The 21,902-nt window shown below is 39.7% G+C and overlaps 1 protein-coding gene across 1 annotated transcript; it reads left to right on the top strand.

Moving 5' to 3' along the window:
- The first annotated feature begins 7,067 nt into the window (after positions 1-7,067).
- Positions 7,068-21,764, top strand: RAB18 (RAB18, member RAS oncogene family). The gene is made up of 7 exons (XM_058807262.1): positions 7,068-7,200; positions 9,699-9,754; positions 14,872-14,933; positions 16,733-16,805; positions 18,275-18,393; positions 18,474-18,540; positions 20,028-21,764. Exons 1-7 carry the CDS (start codon positions 7,133-7,135, stop codon positions 20,204-20,206), a joined length of 624 nt encoding a protein of 207 aa, XP_058663245.1. The 5' UTR covers positions 7,068-7,132; the 3' UTR covers positions 20,207-21,764.
- Positions 21,765-21,902: the final 138 nt, after the last annotated feature.

Here is a 21,902-nt window from a genome sequence, read left to right as displayed (position 1 = left end):
GAGAACAGATAGCTCACAGTGAATCTTGTCAATATGGATTGACACCTGATGGGAGTGGAGTAAAGAAGATAGAGCCAGACCTCCCTCAGCAGTATCCAAGTGGCAATGAGCACAAATTAAAATTCAAGAAATTCTCTCCTTCTCTTTTAAAAATATCATAAAAGTGCATTTGTGATGAAGAGCACTGACCTGGCTGTTACTATCTCAGAATGAATGGGAGGGCAGGACTTCAAACAGACAAATTCTGTTTAAAATGTAGGAGTAAAAGGACAGGAATAAATAGGCAAAGGAAGGACTTAGGAAATATTATGATGTACAGATCTACAAAAATGTTAGCTCGGGGCTAATTGGTAACCATTAAAACAAACAGACTGTTAGAAAATATTAAAAAACTCTCATAGAGTAAACCAGAAACATCTTACTTTCAGCCCTACGGGTAGTAATATTTTCTGTACTTTCTCTAGTTTAGTCTTCTCATCTGAAAAATGATACATCAGGAAAGTAACTGTACAGCAAAGTGAAAAGATGATAATTAAAGTTTTAATGGCTTCCATATGAGGAATTAAACAGATCATGATTCTTCTGGCTAAAACATTAGACCTATGGGAGGGTATGTGGAGATCTACAAAATCATGTGTGGTATAGACTAAGCAAATAGACAGCTGCTCACAGTTGGGCCTAATCTGAGAAGGGAAATCAAATGAAGGCAACAGGTCAAAAGAATAAATCAAAACGAAAGATTTTTATGTAGTTAATTTGTGCAACTCTGCCACAGGAGGCTCTATGTGTTCTTTTGGGTTAAAAATACCTGAATGAGAAATTACCTTCTATGAAGAGAAATACTGCTATTCTTTAGGAGAAATACAGCTATTACATATGAAGACACCATCACAACAGGCTCAAAAAGGCCTGGGTCACAAGCTGCTCCAGTCTGCAGTAACATTCTTGGCAAGTGCTATTTCATGTTTGTCCTGTCTGTATGCTGTTGCCTAAGCAAAGCTAGTCACTAGTGATAGATGGACTTTGCTCTGATAAACCTGATAAAACTGTTGCCATAGTAGGTCCTGATTTGCCCCCATATGAATTTACATTTCTGTGTGCATTTCTTTCAACGATCATTGTAGATTTAATACAAATTGGTTTTTGGCTTACTTGGCAATCCCTGCCTTGACATTATGTCTCTGTCCTTTGCCCACCAGATTCTCTGATTTACCAGAGAATTGCTTCACACAGTGTTGTGCAAAGAGCAGGATACTGATGGCAGAGGTTAGTCAATGCACCCTGTCCCATTCTCACAGCTAATCCTGCAGGGGTGTGGGATCTAATGCTGCATGAGGTATGGTATCCCTTCAGAGGGGATTATGGAGAAGACTCTCACAGCAGGGAAGGGGTTATTTCTTCCCTTCCCCCTTAACATTAACCATAGTAAGTACTGAAAGCAACTGGAGAAGGAGAAATAAGTTCTTTATTAAATGCAAACTCACTCCATTCCATACTTCCCCCCCATGAAATGATAATTTGGAGTATACCCTCTTTGAAAGAGTTCTTTCAGAACAGTTGCTTTCTGAAAAGGAACCTGAGTTATTTTGCTTGTGAGAAAAACAGACCTTGCTTAAGCAGGAAGGTATTGCACACAGATGCATGGCTACTTTTTCTCCTTTAGCAGGTTTGCTGTATTCATCAAATCCATCTTTAGCTGCCCTCCAGCACAGGAAATCCAAAAATCCTAGCGTGCCCTTTGAAAAACTGAGGCATCAATGTGGAAATAGTAAGATTTGGACATGTATTAGTTGTTTTTATTTCATTAAGACTGAGAGGAAACACTTCCATCAACTTGGTCTCTCAGATAATCTCTGATTTCCAGTTGAGGGGGTTGATTTGTTCACAGATGACACCAAGCTGGGTGGGAGTGTTGTTGTGGCGGAGGGCAGGAAGTCTTTGTTGGGAGATCATGTCACAGGCTGTGACATGGCCTCAAGCTGTGCCAGGGAATGTTTAGATTGGACATAATGAGAAATTTCTTCACAGAAAGGGTTGTTAAAGAGTGGAATGGGCTGCCCAGGGAGGTGGTGAAGACCCTGCCCCTGGAGGTGTTTAAGGAAGACTGGATGTAGCCCTTGGTGCCATGGTCTACTTGACGAAGTGGTGATCACTCAACAGTTGGATGATCTCAGAGGTCTTTTCCACTGTAAGGGATCCTGTGATCTGAGTGGTAAATGTATTATCTATTGTGCTCCACTGGATACAACTACACTTGCTATGAAAAAAGACAGATTCACAGCACTCACAGTTCAGTGTGCTCATGAAATGCACATGAAGCACAACTGTGGGAAAACTCTAACATTCAATTTTGTTGTTCTTACTGTGGCCTTTGAAATCTGTTGTCTCGCCTTTTTCATTGTTGATGCAGTAGATGATAGATTTACTTCAAACAGCAAAGATGTTTTCTTATGGTGTGAAGTGTAATAAATGTTTTGTAAGGAATCTAACATTTATGAACAATAATCTACTCTCTCATTGTTTACGATTGCAATGGTTGTTTTAGAGACATTTTAAAATTGTATTTAGGTCTTCCAGTACTAAAAGCTGTCCTTGGTATAAGGTTCATTACATAATGCAGAAAGATAAAATGTTGGTTTTAAGATTACTGCTTGCATTACTTGGGATTAAATGATTAGCCAATTAATCTGAACAAAATTTTATGTAAGTAGGAGGTGGCTAGCCTTTGTCATGATTTTCAGTAGAGAAGGAAGATGTGGTGTCTCGTAAGTTACACCTTGCATCTAGCAAAATGAAACTGCAAAGCAAGCAATCAAGTTTTTCATTTTATTTTCAGCAATCACAATATTCTAGCACAAAATCAGAATCTACCAATGGTTATGATGCAGGTCTTAGTTAATGATCTTCATTGTTGGTTTCCTCAGAAAAATACTGGCATATCATTCTCATATACAACCATGACACTTAGAGTGGCTGAAACAATATTTTTCTTGTTGTTCCTCCCCAAATAGCCAGTTTCTGTCACAGCCCCAATGCTTTTTTAAACTGTGTTGACTATAAGCAGTGTTTTTTAATTGTCCAGAGCTAATGTGCTTATAGCCTTAAATCCCCCTTACTGTTCACAGAAACCAAGCAGAGAAGATCAACACTGAGAAGATCAACAGATGGGAGTGCTCAGCTCTGGCTGCTGTTGGAAGGGAAGAGAGAAAGACAATTATGTAGTTTCTTCACAAAAATAGGCTGGATTCTTTAGAAAAGGAATGGACAGACATAGCAGAGTCATTTACATTGCAGCGTGGTCTCAAGAGGAATCCTGCCCAGAGTTCTGGGACTGCTGCAGCACCTTTACTCCTAGATTTTATTCATTGCATGTGAATCATATAGATGTGCTGAGTCTGTTTAAGGATGTCACACAGAGAAGGAACCTCCTTTAATATGACACATATAGTGCCAATTTTACAAACCTTGCAAATTACTTCATGAAGCAGCAAAAGAGAATGAGTGTGTGTATGTGTGTCATCTCTGCTGGGTGGGACTGGTGAGTTTAGCAATCATGCTTGTTTCACTGTGAATCATAACTCCTGACTCACTGCCACAACAACATATGGGTCAGCCTCACAATGTGGAAATGGGACAGCAGGATTAGTCTTTGCAGCAGTAGATTACTGTCAACTTCTCTCTGAAGTGGTTGAGCTTCTCAGCTTCTGCTGCACATTGTGCATTATTGGCCTGAGAAAATCACTGAGAGTGTCAACGAATTAAGGACTCTGTCACCTCAAGAGGTGCATGTGCCTGAGATCTGTGGGCACCTAGACAGCCTAAACAGAATCTATATATTTCAAAGCCTGTTTTCACCTGTGATGGCATAGAGAGACATGAGGACAGCCATGTAGTTAAGGGGACACTCTCCCATCATGAATTTGAGAGCTCTTGCTAAACAAAGCAGTGCTGGCAGCTTAGGTCCCTTGGCCCATTGCTGTTTCTGCAGTCTTCTAATAGCAAATACCATTATCCCTACATTGAAGCTGTGGAACTGAGGCAGATGGTTCAAGTGAATTTACCAAAGGCTCCCAGGTGTCTTTCAGACACAGAATGAAACTGAGGGAGCTCTTTGTTGTTTATTCCAGGTTGTCTCTCACGGTAATGGCTGATTATTACAGGCACACTCGTCTCTGTTGCCAAGGTTACCCTGCAGCTGGTTCAGCAGGAACAAACTGGATGGAGCTCCTTCTCACCTTCACTTGCTCCCGGTGCCTGCATAAGGGCACTGCACTATGCAACTGCCCTGCAGTCCCTTGAGGGTACATAAAATACAATGGTCCTTTCATTGCTGATCCCAGCCCTGAGGGACTGACTATAAATAGCTTCCCATCTGTTTTCATGGGCAAAGATATAGCCAAGTCTGTAACACAGTGGACAGAATTTTAATGGTGAGAGTACACGATATCATCATCAAGATGTCCCTCCTTTGTCACATGCCTGAAGTAATCAAAAGCTCAGGAACACTGACTGCATATATTTGCACCTCACCTGAGAGGGACTTTCTCTAGTCTGAGCCCTGTATCAAACCAGGAACCAGGCAGACTTCATGCAAGTCTCTAAAGTGTGAGGGGAAGCTCTGAAGTGCAAAGTTGATCTCTGTCCCTGTCTCTGTCTCCCCATAGCAGTGACCTGCCTTGGACTAAGTTATGCCAGTTTTCCATCATTAGATTGATTCCCTTAGTGGTGTATCTGCAATACAGAAAGTATATATGCATAATTATTTATAAATATTATCTCCAGACAAATTGATCTGCTCTGTGCTATTCTGTGAGAAATGCAGAGATCACTGAAAAGAAATCAAGAGGAAACAGCATAGCATTAAAAAAAGAAAAATCTCCAGTGTTCTTCTAGGAAGACTGATTATCAGGATCTCCAGTGTTTTTCTAGGAAGACTGATTATCAGGCAGGGCTAACCACACTGCTATGGCTTGACCCTGCCACATCTGAGGTCAGGATCAAATGAGACAGTAAACAATAAAAAGAGAAATCCTCCCAACCCTATTCAAGGGATTGGGCTAGTTGTTAGGAGTAAACAAAGACGCCTGAAGAGTACTGAAAAGCAGGCAAGGAAAAAGACAGGCACTCATGAATTACATGTTAGATGTCTCTCCCAGTTCAGAGATGACTTCAATGAAGAAACTATACAAAAATTTGTTAAAAGATGTTCTGATCATTGTACAGCTTTCAATGAATAAATAATATTCTTGTTTTGAAGGAGTGAGACACCTTAATTATCCAACAGCTGGTTCCTGCAATAGGGCTGGATTTCCAGAATTAAAATAGATATGCAGACAGCAAACAGGCTGACTGCAGCATTCAGATCCAATCTCAAAGTGAGAGACTACACAGTTCCACCTGAAGGAGGACAACCTGGAGAAATTCCCGTTCTCAAAGGGCATGCCTAAGAAGGTCTAAAACATCACATCCATAAGTATGAGTTCAGAATTGTTCATTTAGGGCAGGTTTGCCCTTTTTTTTTTGGCATATGCTCATCATTAAAGATCTGAATGCCATCCTCACCAACCCTTCATTCTGAGTGAGATACAGCATTATGATCTGAATCAGGACTAATACCCATATTGAATAGTTTAATTCTATGGCTGCAGGGGGAAAAAAACCAAATCCCAGAATACAAATACTCTCTGACTTCAAGAAATCCAGTAACTTTAGTGTAATACTTTGCTCTTTGCACACTTCAACAAAACTAGAGAGTGTAGACATTCTGCTTTCTTGCACAACTGCGAAGCACAATCCAGACTACAAAAACTGTCACACCTTCAACAAATTTTAGATTATTCTTTATAAACAGGCACAGTGCTGTTGTAAACACAGCCAGCCGTTTGCACATCTAATTATAGAATATGTTTCCATAGTTTAATAGGATAATTACTGTTATTGTACTCACCCTGGGAGTTATTTTTCTAAGGTAAAACAGTCAGGATACCAGATCCTGAAAGTGGAAGAAGCCAGGCAACAGAGAGGTTTACCACAAAAACACAAGAGAACGGTTTCTGTGTTGACCCTGGAACTCAGGTGAAGGCAAATGCTCAGCAGAGGAGCTGTGCCCTCTGCAGCCATCGCTCTGACAGAAACCACGACGGCCTCACGGTGCACCTGCCTTGTGCAAACTGCTGACATGGCCTGATCGCTTCCTTTGGACAGACTGCTTGTGTGACTGATTGATGTGATTATGGAGGAGCCTGAACTTGTTTATATTTAATGGAATCAGTCTCTGGCCTGCCCAGAGGCTGCCCAGCAGGGCCAAGGACTACAGCACCAGTCGACGAATCTCACATCTGACATGTACTCTGTTAATTTTAGAAGAGTTGCACTTGTTTACACATGGCCTGAGGTAGGTTTCAAGCCATAATAGCAGGTTAGCTGAATTGGTTATAAAGAGACTTTCTCATAGGAATCGGGAAGAAAACCAACCAAATAACATTCTTGGCTTCTAAGGGAGAATGTACGATGCTGGTAGAAAAGCACGTTGGTGTCACGTAGCAGCTGGCCCTAGTCCCGGTTCGTCCCCAAACGAGCCCATGTTTTAGTGGCAGGCCCGGATCCGCTGCTCCCCGCGGGGGGCGGCAGCTGGCCCCGCTCCCGCCCCGGGCTCCGGCTGCCCGCCTTCGTGCGGGGCAAGCAATGGCGGAGTCGGTGAGGCTGGAAAAGCTCTGAGCTCATCGAGTCCAGCCGGTGACCGACCGCCACCTCGCCAACCACACCGCAGCACTGCCTGCCACGTCCAGTCCTTCCTTAAACACCTCCAGGGGCGGGGACTCCACCACGTCCCCGAGCAGCCCATTCCAATGTCTAATAACCCGCTGCCATTTTATTTGGTCACTTTTCTCCCCACGGCCCCGCATTCTGACACCGTCAGCAGCCGCAAACCCCACCGGGCCCCCCCGCTCCCCTCAGGTCACGGCCCGGCCGCGCAGCTCGCCCCGCCGCGGGCCCCGCGCATGCGCGCACCGCCCGCCCCGCCCCGCCCGCTGTAAACAAACCGCGGGCGGCCCCGCGCAGGCGCAGCGCCGCCACCGCAGCTGCGCACGGAGCGTCGGGCGGTCGGGGCCGGTCCGGGGGCGCTGCCGGGATGGACGAGGACGTGCTGACCACCCTCAAGATCCTCATCATCGGCGAGAGCGGCGTCGGCAAGTCCAGGTGAGGGGGCGCCCGCCAGCCTTCCACAGCCTCTCGTGGCCGGCCGGCTCCGGCCTAGGCCTCTGCTCGGACAATGCCGTCTGGGCGCGGCCTGCGCCCCGCAGGGCCGGGCCCGCGGGGGGAGCTCCCTTCCCGACCAGCTCTCCGGCGGGCGAGAGGTTCCCCCCCTCCTCCTCTTCCTCCTCATCTTCTTCTTCATCTTCCTCCTCTTTCTCTTCTTTCTCCTCTTCCTTCTCCCCCTCCACTCTCCCGCGGCCGCCGGCCCCGAGCTGGTGTCTGCCAGGCTCAGGTGCCCGCAGATGGAGCCGGGGTTCTGTCGGGCTGCCCAGGTCACCGGGCCGCCCTGTGCCCGGGGCAGCGTTGGGTGCTGCGGAGATGGGCACAGCCCCTTGTACAGCCCCACAGCGCTTTGGGGTTAACGTCTAGCCCGTAATACGGATATGCAGAGTCACAGGTGACCCAGCACTGGGTGTGTGACGGGGAGCACGGGACTCAGCATAATAGTTCTAATACAGTTTTTTTTGCTACTTCTAGGCTTTATCGAGTACATTGAGGTTGATTTCTTCCTCCTTGCTGTATTCATGGCTTTGGCTAAGCTGTAGATAGCAACGCTAAGGAGTTGGGATTTTACTTGTGTATTGTTTGTTTTTTTCCCCATTTTTGATAGTACCATAGTTCTTACTAAAGGGTGTGGAATATAAATGCAGGATGGTGTCTAGGAATGTACCACACTGGTAATTTTATATTTGATATTTTTGTGCCAGTAATATATGTTCCCTGCTGTGACCCCAAATTACATACAAGTTGCTAATTAGGGAAAAAAGGTGCCCATATTTATTAGAAGTCTGTCAGTTACTTGTTTGAGTTAGCTACTGAGTTGGTAATTATTACGGTAGGCCCCTGGTGACAGACATGACCTGAGCAAATTTCTTTTAGTTGATGTCACCTCACATATGAGTGGCCACATGGAAGAATTTTTCCTGGGGCAGATAAAACACAGGGGTTTTACATACCTATTTATATACATGTTTCTTTATATCAGAAAGCTTGCTAATAGATATGGAGGAAGTAAAAATGCTATTAAATTATAGTAGTGGAGTTGTTCAGGTACAGGAACTTAATATAGAATTATTCCTGCTATGCTTTGTGGAAGATGATCGCTACCTATGAAAAGGTAGAAGTTGGCTGGGCTAGGCATGCAAAACTGGTGAAATGATGGTTTTATTCTAGTAGCAGTATAAGGGTTCCATAATTTCTCTGTTCTGAATGAAACTAGTATTGGTTGTAACTAAAAATAGCTGCTCTGAAATAGCATCTTTATAGAACCATCTGAAGGGACTGGTAAAAACCTATGTGCTGTGATTTTAAGAGAAATTATTATTATTTTAATTCTTTAATAAGTGAAGCTACCTTTTGGTTTTGGGGTTCTGGAGTAAGGAGAGAAAAAAACATTAGTCTGTGATTAACTTAGAGTTGTCACTCATCCTCATTGAAATAAAGGAATTTCAGTGGTCATTTTTTTTGTCAATGCAGGGCTGTGTCCAAATGCTAGAAAGCACTTGACTTCTAAATTCACATGCAAAAGAAGAGAAAAGAACAGGGTGGTGGGGAAGATCAAAAAGTAAATAAAGCTTTGTTTTGTTTCTCCATCCTGGGAATGAGTAGAAGCCATGGTCATAGCAAACAGCTGCCTTGCCACAGATGCATAAGTCTGTTGATTTTAGGGACTGCATGCTCAGAATCTTTGTCTCTTACAGAAATATTTACATGACACCGGTGGCATTATGGGCACTTCTTTAAGGGACCCTGCAGTGCTCTGGTGTGATGTCCTGTTTAATCTTAGTTGTAACTTTTTCTATTGCTAGCAAACACTTTCATCACAATGGGGGAAATGTTGTGTGCACGAGTTGTTAATACAAAGAAATACAAAATCATAAGATGGTTGGGGAGCTATTTCTACTCTTCAGCTTCTGTGTCTTTATTTCTCCTGGGTGTTGTCCTTGCTGTTCCCCTGTGTGCCCAGTTCAAGGAATTATGTCTGGGATGAAAAGCTAACTTGGAACTTATTTCTCAAGCTTACAGAAATACTGTGTGAAGCAATATTGAAACAAAACAAAAAATACTACTTTTGTACTGATTTCTGGGAGAAGAAAAATAGAATAAGGTTGAAGTGAAATGCTTTGCAAAGCAGATCACAGGGCTGTGCAGGCAACTGATTTGACAACTTGTGTGGTACTTTGTTTTCAAAGAGACATTCTTGGTAGTGCATGCAGAGATAAGGGCTCAGGTAGCAGAGGGTGTCTGCTCTATTCTTTCCATGTTCTTTTCCTTTTTCCATATATTCTCTCCTACCAAAAAAAAAAAGTAAAATCAGATGTGAGTTTATTTAGCTATGTGATGTGCTGTTCCTTTCAGACTTGTAATTTATAGTCTTTCAGCAAGGTATGGATATGCTGCAATAATAGTATCTTGGTTTTTTTTTCTTTTTTCCCTATCAGTCTTCTGCTGCGGTTCACAGATGATACATTTGACCCAGAACTTGCAGCAACAATTGGTAAGTATGTGCTGATACTACCTTAGAAAAACTGATAACATTTTCAGTGTAAAATTGTGGTTTGTTCAGGCTTGTCTGAACAGTTCTGTAAGAACTACTACTCTCCTACTGATTTATCTATGCAAAATAGCTGTCAGGTTTGTGACTAATACTATTGCTGTCCAGGCCTTGTGTCTCTGTAATATGATACTTGGTAGCTGTCTTCCTACTCTGTAGCAGGGTAGTGTTAACTCTTCCAACTTCTGACAGTGCTGGAGTGCCCTGGGCTCTGCGTGGCATCTGCTTTTCCTCTGTAGAGAGGAAATTACAATGTGTGTTGCTTTTTTTTCTTCTGCTTAGCAATCAGTTCCTTGGCAGCAGGACTCCTGAGAGAAGTGGAAGAGAGCCAAGAATCCAGGGCTGCTGGGGAAAAAGGCAGTGACGTGTCATTGCTGTGCTGGTATTGTACCTACCAGCATGGGTCAGTTGTGCTCAGGAGAGTGACCCAGAATGCAGGATACACTAAGGGGATTGGTTCTCAAAGGAAGCAAAATGGAACTTTTTAAGAGTATGATGCAGCTCTGTGCCAAAGCAATAACTGAAATTATGGAAAATAGAGATACTGTTTCACACCACCATTTCAGTTGCATTCTTTATTTTCTCTGTAGGAAGATTTCTGCCTAAGAGCTTATATACAATTTTTTCTTTTGAGTTCAGCTGTTGGTAAGCAAAACCATCTCTGTGTAATTTATTAATAATTAAATAAATTGAATTTTTTTTTTCACTAACATAATAAGATTCAGGAGTACTATTTCATATAAAGCACTGAGAAGCCAAGGGGAGGAAAATGGCCTGTTTTTGTTCATTCCATTGCTTATGAAAAATGAAGTTGTGCAAGTAGCCCCACCTCAGCTCATGAGGGAGGATAGTATAGGAAGTAAACAGGAATGAAATAGATCAGATGGTGAAGATGGCAATCTTGGATTCTAATCTAATAGTTTTGGCACTGTATATACTTCATGTCCTGTTATTTCTTGATATGCCAACCCTGCGAGCCAGGCAGTTGGTGCAGAATAGTTACTTCAGCCTTCATGATGTTTTGGATACCAAAAGAGTAACTCAGTCTCTGAGTGGGGATCTTTATTGTTTGGGGATTTTTTTAAAATTTGTTTTTAATGGTGGAGTTTCTTTTTTATTTTTTCCATTCTGCTGTTTGTATCTGTGTCAAAAACTGGCATCATTTGAGAAACTAAGCAAATATTTCCTGAAGTAATTCTTCTTCGGGTTTGTAAACATGCACAACAGCATGTGTGGCAGCTAATCACTGATTGTTAAATAGTAACAATTCAAGGTTTAGGTTTGTTGCTGGCAGGTCCTACTCTGCTCTATTTCTGGTGTGGAAAAGGAGGAAGAGTACTCAATGTAAACATTACTTCAGAGAGAGTTTGAGTTTTGAAACAAATGTACTAATCTGGAATGAATATGATCATTTGGCAGGAAAAGTCAGTTTCTAGAGCCTGAGCAAAAGCCCTGTTAGGCCCAACCAGGTGATGTTTGAGGTAGTGCTTGCAGAAGAGCTGCTGTGGCCCCAGCTGTGCAAGTCCTACAGCATGGTGTCAGGGGCACTCCTAGGGGATAGCAGATTCATTTTTGTCAGCTTAACTGGAAGAGGACAAAGTTTGGGTTCTTATTTGTTTTCTTGTTTTTCTTTTGAAACTAATATCCAGTGCCATTGCCATTTTTCTGGTGAATGTATTTTTAAGAAGCAAAATGTCAGCTTCCAATTCAGGGCATAATTGTTGTTCATATAGATAAAGCAGTTGGAGGGGTTCCTAGAGGTAGCTATTCTGCTGCATGAAGACAGATGCTAGATGCCAGTTTCAGGTACTTACAAGATGGTGAAATGTCAAAACGCTTTGTGAGTCTTGGCTTGGAGTTCTTTTTGTGCTAATTAAACATACTATTTTATTTTGAGAGTTGGGGGACTGAAGGACAGAAGAGGTTTTAAAGTCTTTTCTGTTGAAACTGAAGAGTATGGTGCTTTTTCAAAATGAATGGACTACAAATAATGTCTTCTTTCGATGTCATCTGTGTACTGACTGCTGAACTGACTGATGTGGCTATATATTTTTTTAATTTGGATTAGAAAGTGAGGAGAACTTTGGTTGGTTTGGTTTTCTTTAAGATAAGAACTGCACACAAGCCCACAATACTGAGGAAAGCCTTGACAGCAGTACAGCTGCTCCCCTGTGATGACCTGTTGAGACATCTTAACCTTCATAGCCTGCACAGACCTACTGGGTGCAATTTAAAAGAAACCTTTAATGATTGTTTCATGTGGGTTATTCTTCAGAACTTAGTAAAAATCCTGTGATATTCTTCGAAGAATAAGCTGCTTTTGGCAAATACTTCTGCTTTAGTAGCTTCAGTTGGATTGAACATGTTGTGTTTAACCTGGCAGATTACCTGTCCTTGTATTCTCTTGAGAATGGCTGGCTTGTTTGTTTGGTTTCATCACATGGGTCTTACCAGACTGCTTACCCCAGTATTTTCTGTTGGCCTTATTGATCATGCTTGTCCTCACTTGCTTTTTCTTTGTAAGAGAGATTCTAGGTAAGTCTTCAGTGCAATCCATATTTTGCAAATAAAGTAATGTATTGAGATCTTATGTCTCCTAACTTTTTAGCTTTCTTTGCATTTGGAGACCTCAAACTCCTAAGCTGTCCAACTTGTCACTTACCTACAACACAAATACTGCACTGTAGCTAATTGTGCACTTCCTGTAAACACAGCATAGCATTGCTGGCCTGGATGTGAGAGCAGTATCAGTGTCAGAGCTGCTTCTTACAGGTTGTAAATCTGTAGTATGTTAGTGTGTAGTGCTGAGGCAGGAGGTGATAACACACAGGAGTACACTCTAGTAGTGCTGTCTTGTTTCTGGCTGCCTTCCAAGGCATGGTGGAAGGCACTGTCAGCTTTCTGCTGTTGAGGCAGACACATCACTCTTGCAAGGTCAGAACTGATACCTGTCACACAAACATGTCTGTATTTCACTGTTGGCTTTAGGAAATATGAGCATCCTGTTTGCTCAATTCAACAAGATTTTCTTGAACCTTTTTTTTTACCTACCTTGTAGCAGATGGGCAACCAAAAACCTCTGTATTTAAAAGCTTTCTTTTTGTTAATTGACTTTTATATATGTTGAGCTCCTTTTTTTGTTAGAATTCTATTTTACTTGACTCAATCACTTTAAAGGGTGGATTTTGGTGTGTTATTAGTCCATTTTCATACTTTTGTTTTTCAGCAGTCAGTTTAATGCATGGGGCTTAGTCACAATTCTAGTTTTTTATTTTACTTGCATTGGTCTTGCAAAATTCGAAGTAAATTTTAAACCAGCTAACATAAAGGTGTATATATCCATTTCCATTAAATGAAAATTGCTGAACTGTGCAGGCACAAGATACAGAATCTGTTTACTGAATGGAAGGAGAATACTGTGGCTTCAGGATGCATAAAATATCTTTGTCTTAAGGAAGAAATTTTCTTTCTTGAAAATATTATGATGTCTTTTGTCATGTTAAGTATCCAATAGACTTGTAATATCTGCAGTTACAGGTTTTGGTGCCAGACTAATGGATAAAAGAATGCACTGTGAACTGTTGGACATGCTGACCGAACTGCAGATGGGGATTTTTGGAGTTCAGGGGAAGAAACATGCAATTACAGTGGAAGAAAGAGATTCTGTTAGCCTGAAAGTTACTGCTGAGTGCTGAAAAGGGGACAGAACAGAATGTTCTCTAGGATTGAGTCAAATTGCTAGCATAGCAGTCTTCTGTGAACTAGGTAATGTTCTAAGAACTGGTGTTTAAAACAAACTTTATAACGACTTTTTTTCTGTGAACACAACTGTAGAATAATGCACCATTCTTGTGCATGCTATTGAGCATTGTATTACTGCTGAGCTAGGGACTAAGAGTACTAGTACCTGGAAAAAGTTAAGTTCTGTTCAATTACTACAAAAGTTGATGTACTTTGGGAAAACTTTACTTGAAAGAGAGTGTGGGCTTCTTCCAGTGCAAGATGTTGTCTGAAAAACACCTGACACTTCAGGGAACATGTCAGTGAGCTGAAGCTGTGAAACAGTGGAATAAAAATTGTGTTTGTTTTTTGAAACAAAGGTCTTTTAAAGTTGAATTCAACTTTAATATGCAGTTTCTTAATCGTGCTATGTATCCTTTGTGACTTTAAGTTGAATATGTTTTGGCAGCTGTTTGTATTTGTTTGTAATCTGCATGAATTTGGGAATGTAAGTGCAGTGCACTCATCCAGAGGCTCTACTCATTTTGTATCAGAATGTTTTCTGGTAGGGAGTCTGATTGACATTGTAATTCCAAGTACAAAAAGGTTGCTGTTGCACTTGAAAGTTGTTCTTGTAGAAGTATCAACTTTCCATACTTCTGCTTCATTTTGGAGCTGCTGCCTGGTGAGAAGTGAAAGTCACTCCAAAATACTTGAAACAGATTTCTAGGTAGTTACTTGCTATTAGTAACCTAAGGGTTAAATTAAAGCATAATGCATCATAACTGATGAGCCTCTCAAACAGATGTGTGTCACTATATCCTTTAAATTTGGAGTCACTAACATGCTGCTTCTCTTTGGCCTGAGTTTTGTGCATCTTGTCCTTGAGCAATTGATAGGCTGCTTAGTTCCTGGGGTGGAGGATACATGAAGGGGGAAGAGTTGTTACCTGTTGGAGTAGATGACTGACCAGCAGAACCATTGTCTTGTTTATTTGGAGAGTGTTTGTGAGTAATGAATAGAAAGTTAATCATTTGAATTATAAACTTAAAAACTTGTCCTGGAATATGTGCTTTAATACAAGAGATACAGTATTTGACTTACTTCCATAAAATATTTAAAGGCTTAAAAGACCTTTAGGCTTTTGCAAGAGCATGTCAGCAAGAAAGCCTTACATTTTGAGGGAAGTTCATAAATAGCTAGTGGAACTTATTCTTCCTGCTTGTGTCAAAACTTGGGGGTTTTTTGAGTTTAATTTTATTTTTTCCATTTCTCTTTATTGTCTTTTTCAAAGATAGCTGTAATATGTTTGAAGAACTAAAATGTTTTTGTTCCTCTAGGTGTGGACTTCAAGGTGAAAACTATTTCAGTTGATGGAAACAAAGCTAAACTGGCAATATGGGTGAGTCTCTCCCAAGTTCTTCATGTGTTGCTTTGCTTTAGGAATAGCTAGGGTTTCTATAATGTATAGCTTGTATAGAATCCTTTTCTATTAGTATGAAGGTGATTTGGAGATGTGGGCGGTTAATACTGCAGCATTCAGAAATTGCAGTGAACTGTGGGATGGCTGGCTGAGGGGGTAGTTCTGCTGCCTGTGAGCTTCTGCAGTACTAATTGCAGATCTGGTTGGGAAAGAAGTAGAAAAAAGGAGGAACTAAATGGTATTAAATCAGTAGAGGGATGTACTTCATTTCATTACTAAATTTTGCCTATAGCACTGAAGTTGTGTATTAATAGATTAAGAATTACAGTTGTGTGCTCATCTGTTACCTCTTTAGAGCCATTTTTTGTCTAAACTTCATAGCCATCTTATGAAGACTTTTATAGGCTCAACATCAGAATTATTTGAAGCAGATGCATTTCAAAGAGAGAGGGGCAGTGTTTGTAGTTGCAGCTTTAGTGGATTCAACTTCTGCTCTAGTTAAAAGTAGAGCTTCCATTACAGCAAGCAAAGAAAAAATATTTCCAAGCTTTTAAAAAATATTCCCCATTGTGTAAACCAGCTTCCACACTTGTGACTTGAAGCACATTTTTGAATAGTCAGACCAGTTGTGTCTTCTTGTACCAAGCAAGATTAAAACTTTGTTTCTCATATAAGTAAGATATCAGACCTTTGTTTCCTTGGGAAGTAGTAGCAGAACATGAAATGTGTATTGCAGTGTTTCTGTAGCTTGGAAGGTGTTCCATACCTCACTAACAAACAGGATTTATGTCTTAGTTACAGTAGTAGTCATCAGTGAAATAAAGAGGTTTGACAAGGAAAATAAATGCAATAGTTTGACAGAAAATAAAGAATGCATACAGGAGGAAAACCAGACTGTTAGCAAAACAAGGAATGATAAGTTAGGGTTTTCTTTTTCTTTCATTTTGATAAATAGAAAGAAATAATCCTGAGAAAAACTGGAAAAGAAAAGCTTGTGAAAGTGCATCATGACACAAAACCAGTTTTAGATATGTGATGTTGACTGAGTGGCTTGTAGAATGTTGAAGTCTACTTTGCTTATCCAGGTTGTTTGTCAGGGAATCCAGAGTGTTTTTTGTGTCACTTCTAACCTAGGTAAATTAAAAAAGTTGTTTAAATATTCTGTGCATAAAGCCTTCAATGAGTGTGCACCATAACTTAATCTCTGACAAGAAAACAGCATTCTAATTTTGTGGGTTTTGTTTTATTTTCCAGAGCTATTGACTCTTTAATTTTAGGATGTAAACTCAACTTTGCTTAAAACCGGAGAAACCTCTGACTTATTGTTGCTTCTGCTGTGTTATAGCATGTTAGTCCATTTTCCCAGATACTCAATTAAATTTAATTGAACCAAGTGATTGAAGTGAAAGAACTGGTTTTGTTGTCATGGGCTGTGATGCTTGTTAGAAAATGTTAGTACTGCAGCTGTGCTGCTTTCTTGCTGGTTGCTGCAATACTAGCTGCAGATCAAATGCCTTTGCAGAAATAGACATCTTACTGTTATATAGTCCAGTTACATATTACATTTAGTAGTTCAAAGGTGCTTCCTGGGACAGACTACATAAAGTCTCAAAGTTAATGTGTAGTAAAACAGCAGGGGATGGAATAAACTCAGCTAATCTGCTAGTGGAATATAATTTAAATCTTACTCTGCATGTTCATCAGAAGTAGAATACCTGAAAGCTAAACTGCATTCTGCTCAAATTGTGAATAATGGAACTTTTTGAATGGCTTGTTAGGATACCGCAGGTCAGGAGCGGTTCAGAACATTAACCCCCAGTTACTACAGAGGTGCACAAGGTGTTATCCTAGGTAAGTATCTCTTTGCATGCTAGTTCAAATGTTTGTGGTTTTCTCATGCACTGGAGTTACACAAACTCATATAGCCTTTATATAATATCTAAGTGATATTTAAAATCTTTGTGTCTGTGTTGAACAACTCATTTAAAAGCATCTTGGTGTCTCAACTTCTTTCTCATGTAGTCAATCTGACCAGCTTGAGAACCCCTGATTTTTTGCATGAGAATAAAAGCTACTGCTATCTGAAAGGATAGCTTGGAGCTTTGTCCTAGTGCTGTCATAAATTTGTCTTTTCTTTATTGCTTTTTATTTTTACCTGTGCTTACTAAGTGCAGAGTAAAAACAAATTCTCCTCAGTGTAGTCTCTCTGTATCAGTATGATACAGCTTTTTCTTCTCCCTGTTGTTTTTTTCCTAATTAAATTAATGATATAAACCATGTGGAATCTGGCTGAGGTTTTTTGGTATTTGTTTCCCAACTGATGGAATGTTACACAGTCAGAATGACTTAGAAAAGACCAGCTGGACATGTAGAAAGCACCAATCTGTGTTTGAGAAACCCCAGTTCATGGTGAAGTCAGCTTCATGGTGAAGTCTCATTTGTGCTTTTATTTTTTGGTGTATGGAAGCATGTTTGCTAGGCACTGAGCTCTGAAGTTCTCCACTGCTAGGAGTGAGGAGCTGACTAAAGCAAGGGCAGGGATGTACATTTAGAGAATCTTGCTAAGCTATTGTGTCTAGTTAAATAGTTTAATGTGGAATAACATCTGTCATGTGACCTGGTAGGTTTCCCAAATTGTGAGTTGCGTTATCTTCCTGGTATAGGAGGGTGCTGTCAAAACATGTTGTATCAAGTCACTTTATTGCACTGAACCTGCCACTTACTTACTGTTGAAAGCTGTAAACAAGCACTGTTTGGGAGATAAAAGGTTCTGCTGTTCGAGAGATTTGCTCTCCCCTTTCATTTAATGTCTCCTGACTATTTCTTTATTACCTGTCTTCAAAAAAATAAGGTTGTTCATGCAAATCAAGTTACAGTTTTGATTGAAAGAAGCTGTTTATGCCTATCTGCACATGGGATGTGAAAACAAAGGAAAAAAACACTTCTATAGCTTCAGTACTGATGGTTGTGCCATCCTGTTTCCATAGCTGTTATGTAGTGAATTTAGGTATCCTACATGATGAGGGATCAGCTAGTGTAGTATTCCTTGGAGAATGATAGTCTCTAGTCTGTAAGCTAGGATATATCAAGGAATATTAGTCTGAGAACTGTAGGTGACTGAAGCTGGAGTGGTTCTGCATCAGTGATTTGAGCTGTTAGATGTCCTACTTTCTTTCCAGTTGTTCATACAGAAGGTAAATTTGAATCCTTAAAACTCCTTCAGTATTCTGATTCAAAAAGCCATCATTTTTGCTACTTTTGTAATGTAAGCTGTAATTCTTGGAAAAATATTGTGAAATAATACCACTAATATCTTTCAGTTTATGATGTCACAAGAAGAGATACTTTTGTCAAGCTGGATAACTGGTTAAATGAATTGGAAACTTACTGCACAAGGAATGACATAGTGCAAATGTTAGTTGGAAACAAGATTGATAAGGTAAACCAAATTCAACTGCAGTAAGTAATCTGCTGGTGTATTTTGTTAATAAGGAATATTAATGCTTTGTTTTATTATAGGAAAACCGTGAAGTTGACAGAAATGAAGGCCTCAAATTTGCAAGAAAACATTCCATGCTGTTCATAGGTATGTTGTAGATACTTGCAGAGATCTTTCTTGATTTTTGTTATGTAAGGAAAAGTACCACTTCTGTAGGATTTATGTGTACAATCCAATTAATTATATTTCTCACCTGTGCTGGGCACAAAGATAATGAGTTTTTTAAAATGATGCCTGTCCAGATCCGTGTTGTAGCTGTGGATGGTTATGTAGGTACAGGTTCTCCTTAGCATGATGAAAACTGTTTTGGGTTTGGGGTTTTGTCTGATTTCTTTCCCAAGCTGACTTGCTAGATTAATAACAGAAGCAAAATGAAAGAGGGAAAGCTGGTGCTAGTGGCCAGCCTTCACTGTAGCAAAATAACTGGTACCTGAGAGAAATCTGTATCAGAACTGGGATTTAAAAACAGGTAGGTATATAATTAACTTATGAATGGTGGGTGGGATTGAATAATGACATAATTATGACTGGAGCAAATATATTAGTCTCATCTTGCTGCAAAATGAAATGGGTCTTGTAGGCAAAGCCATGTAATGATAAATTAAAAAATGGGTGTTGAAGTGACTCTTTATGCATATGTTTATTATGTGTTTCACCTAAGGATCAGAAGGGATTATTTTACAGCATAATTTCAGTAGCAAAGCAGTTCATTAATATGTACTCATTCATTCTTGTACTTATACTTACATTCTTCATCTCTGACTGAAGATTAATTTTTTTTTTTTGTGTCCTGCTGTGTTTCTTTTTAGCCACAGCATCAGATGTGGAAATCAAAGTTCAAAGTTGAGGCACAAGCTACTAAGTGCAAGGGAGATGAAAACAAAAATGAAAATTAGACTATAAGTGTGCATAACTATATATGTGTGTATGTATATATATATATGCATGCTGCATATGCTGAGTATCTGTGTGGCTGCATAGATGAACAGGGCAAGCCCTTGTGGGGCTTGAACAATTTCTGGTGGTGTCTGTTGTTCTCATAACATAACCTCTGGGCAGGTTTCTTAGTCTTGGTTAAAGTAAGGATCCTAAGTGAAATTACCTAGAATTCTGCAAATTGCAAAAGGAATGAGATTTGTTATTGTTTTTATCAGATGAATTTTATCATGGAGACTGACTCAGAATCCTGCAGTATGGATCCTTGATTCATATGGTCTGTGGTACTTCAATTATGATTAATGTACAGAACTGAAACACAGAACAGCAAACGGTTTTTTCAGACAAGAATCCAAATTTTTCTTATCTGGAGTGCTTTCTACAGGAAAACAAAGCTAAGCTATAGCTGTCTGTATGTTCTGGTGAAGTTTGACTTGAAAGCTCTTCTATTAAAAATATTTTGAGGTGCTACCTGTGTGGTGACAAATCCCCATAGTTGCCAATTTTGGCACTGCTATGTTTTTAGGAATAGGTTGTAGAAGTTTTAAGTTTGTAGGTTGAAACTTAACTGAAAGAGAAATATTAAACAAGTTACCAGAAGTTATGCTAACACTTGACTTTTTGTGTCCCTTCTCCAGAGGCAAGTGCAAAAACATGTGATGGTGTGCAGTGTGCCTTTGAAGAACTTGTTGAAAAAATCATTCAGACTCCTGGACTGTGGGAAAGTGAAAGCCAAAACAGAGGTGTAAAGTTATCAAACAAGGAAGAAGGATATGGAGGAGGAGGAGCATGTGGTGGATATTGTTCTATGTTATAAACTTTGGGAAGCTTATTCTTTGCATATTTAAACAGATAGTTACATCTTTCTGTACATAAAGTCATTAAATGCTATTTTTAGGGACCTTGCAGTTTGCACATATTTGTTTTGTATCATGGCAGTGAACACTTGTAGAAAAAAATGTTCTGCAGCTTTCCCAGTCTGAAAATGTTATGGTAAGCATGCCCAATTTGCAATCTTCAGGTTTTTATAAGTAGCATTAATAATGTGCAAGAAAAATGCACTAAAAATTTTACAACTGTATACATTAATTGTGTAACTATTCTAAACAAATCCATCTAACTAATACTGCATTGTCTGCTCTTTGTCTTATTTTTAAATTCTGTTGAAATTCTAAAACTATATAGTGTGCACAGATCTTGGAAACAGTATGAGCTATAAATGTTACATTTCATCTCTTCTAGTAAATGCTTTTTTAAGGTATTAAAAGCAGCAGGATTATACAGTTCTTAGACAAATCTGCTAAAATTTTGTCTTTCAGCAGTGCAGTCTAAAACACAAATTGGCACAGGCCCTAGTTGGCATCAGCACTTTCTTGAAGAGATGCTTTGAAAGCTTCCTTTGCAAAGCTGGGAGACGCCATGTTTTCCTTTTAATCATCACTTCAGTTGATGGCTTAACTGGAGTTTTAATCCTGTGATATTTATATACTAAATTTGTGGTACTCTTGCACTCTCAGTTTTTATGATGGTCTACTCTAGATTTGCTGCAGAAAGTCTTCATTATTGGCAAGGGGTCTGAGTGATGTCATTGTTCTTTCATTGTGAATCATTTTGCCACACTTCAGTATGGATTCCTAATTTTCTGAAATGTTTGTAATTTAAGTTTATCTCAACTGTAGCTCACTGTGACTGTGAGATCTCTTATCACGTCTGCTTTGTGCAGCTACTTATTCAGAAATAAAACTGTCACAGACACTAAATGGGAAGCTATAGGGCTTCTTGATCTCTGTATGAAAAAATACTATTGCAATGAGTATTCACTTGAATTTACTGTGTCAAAACCAATGGTTTGTTTCAGAAGACTTGTATAGACTTAAATAAATTTTTTCCACAGTATTCAACTTTTTTTAACCTCTTTCTATTGCAGAGTTCTATATTTTCTAGCACATATGGTTAAACAAGGTCATTTCGTATGTACAAATTATTTCTAAAGGACAAGACAAAGATGCTGTGTGGGATTTTTAAATAATCACTACAGTGCAGTTAGTAAATGAGTTATTAGGCAGTATCTTGTAAACATAGTGAATGACAGCATCTTTTATTACTGCAAGGTTTTGTCTAAATGTCAGCATACATGATCTGTGTTTTGCAGCAGGTCTTGGCTGCTTCTGTTAAAATACATTTTCTTCTTTACATGGAAACTTTGTTTTCTATTCTGTTTTATACTTGATAGAAAACTACCAAAATTTGAAGGCTTAACCGTGCTAGTTGTTTTTTTCTACATATTGTATCTAGTATTGTTAATGTAGTAGGATAATTTAAATATGTAAATGTAATTAATATTAAATATGCATAAACATTATATTAAAATCTTAGATTTGCATTCCTGTTGCATGCAGAGTATGTGGGCTGAGCAAATTGTGTTTGTTAGCACTGAGGTCAAAGGATTTTGGCTTTTGTAGCCTCACTGTAAAGTTGTAGGTGAATTAAAATTCAACAACTTAATTTTGTCA

Source organism: Ammospiza caudacuta, chromosome 1, assembly GCF_027887145.1.
Source record: "Ammospiza caudacuta isolate bAmmCau1 chromosome 1, bAmmCau1.pri, whole genome shotgun sequence".
In the NCBI taxonomy this organism is placed as follows: Eukaryota; Metazoa; Chordata; class Aves; order Passeriformes; family Passerellidae; genus Ammospiza; species Ammospiza caudacuta.
This window is presented reverse-complemented; position numbering and strand designations above follow the sequence as displayed.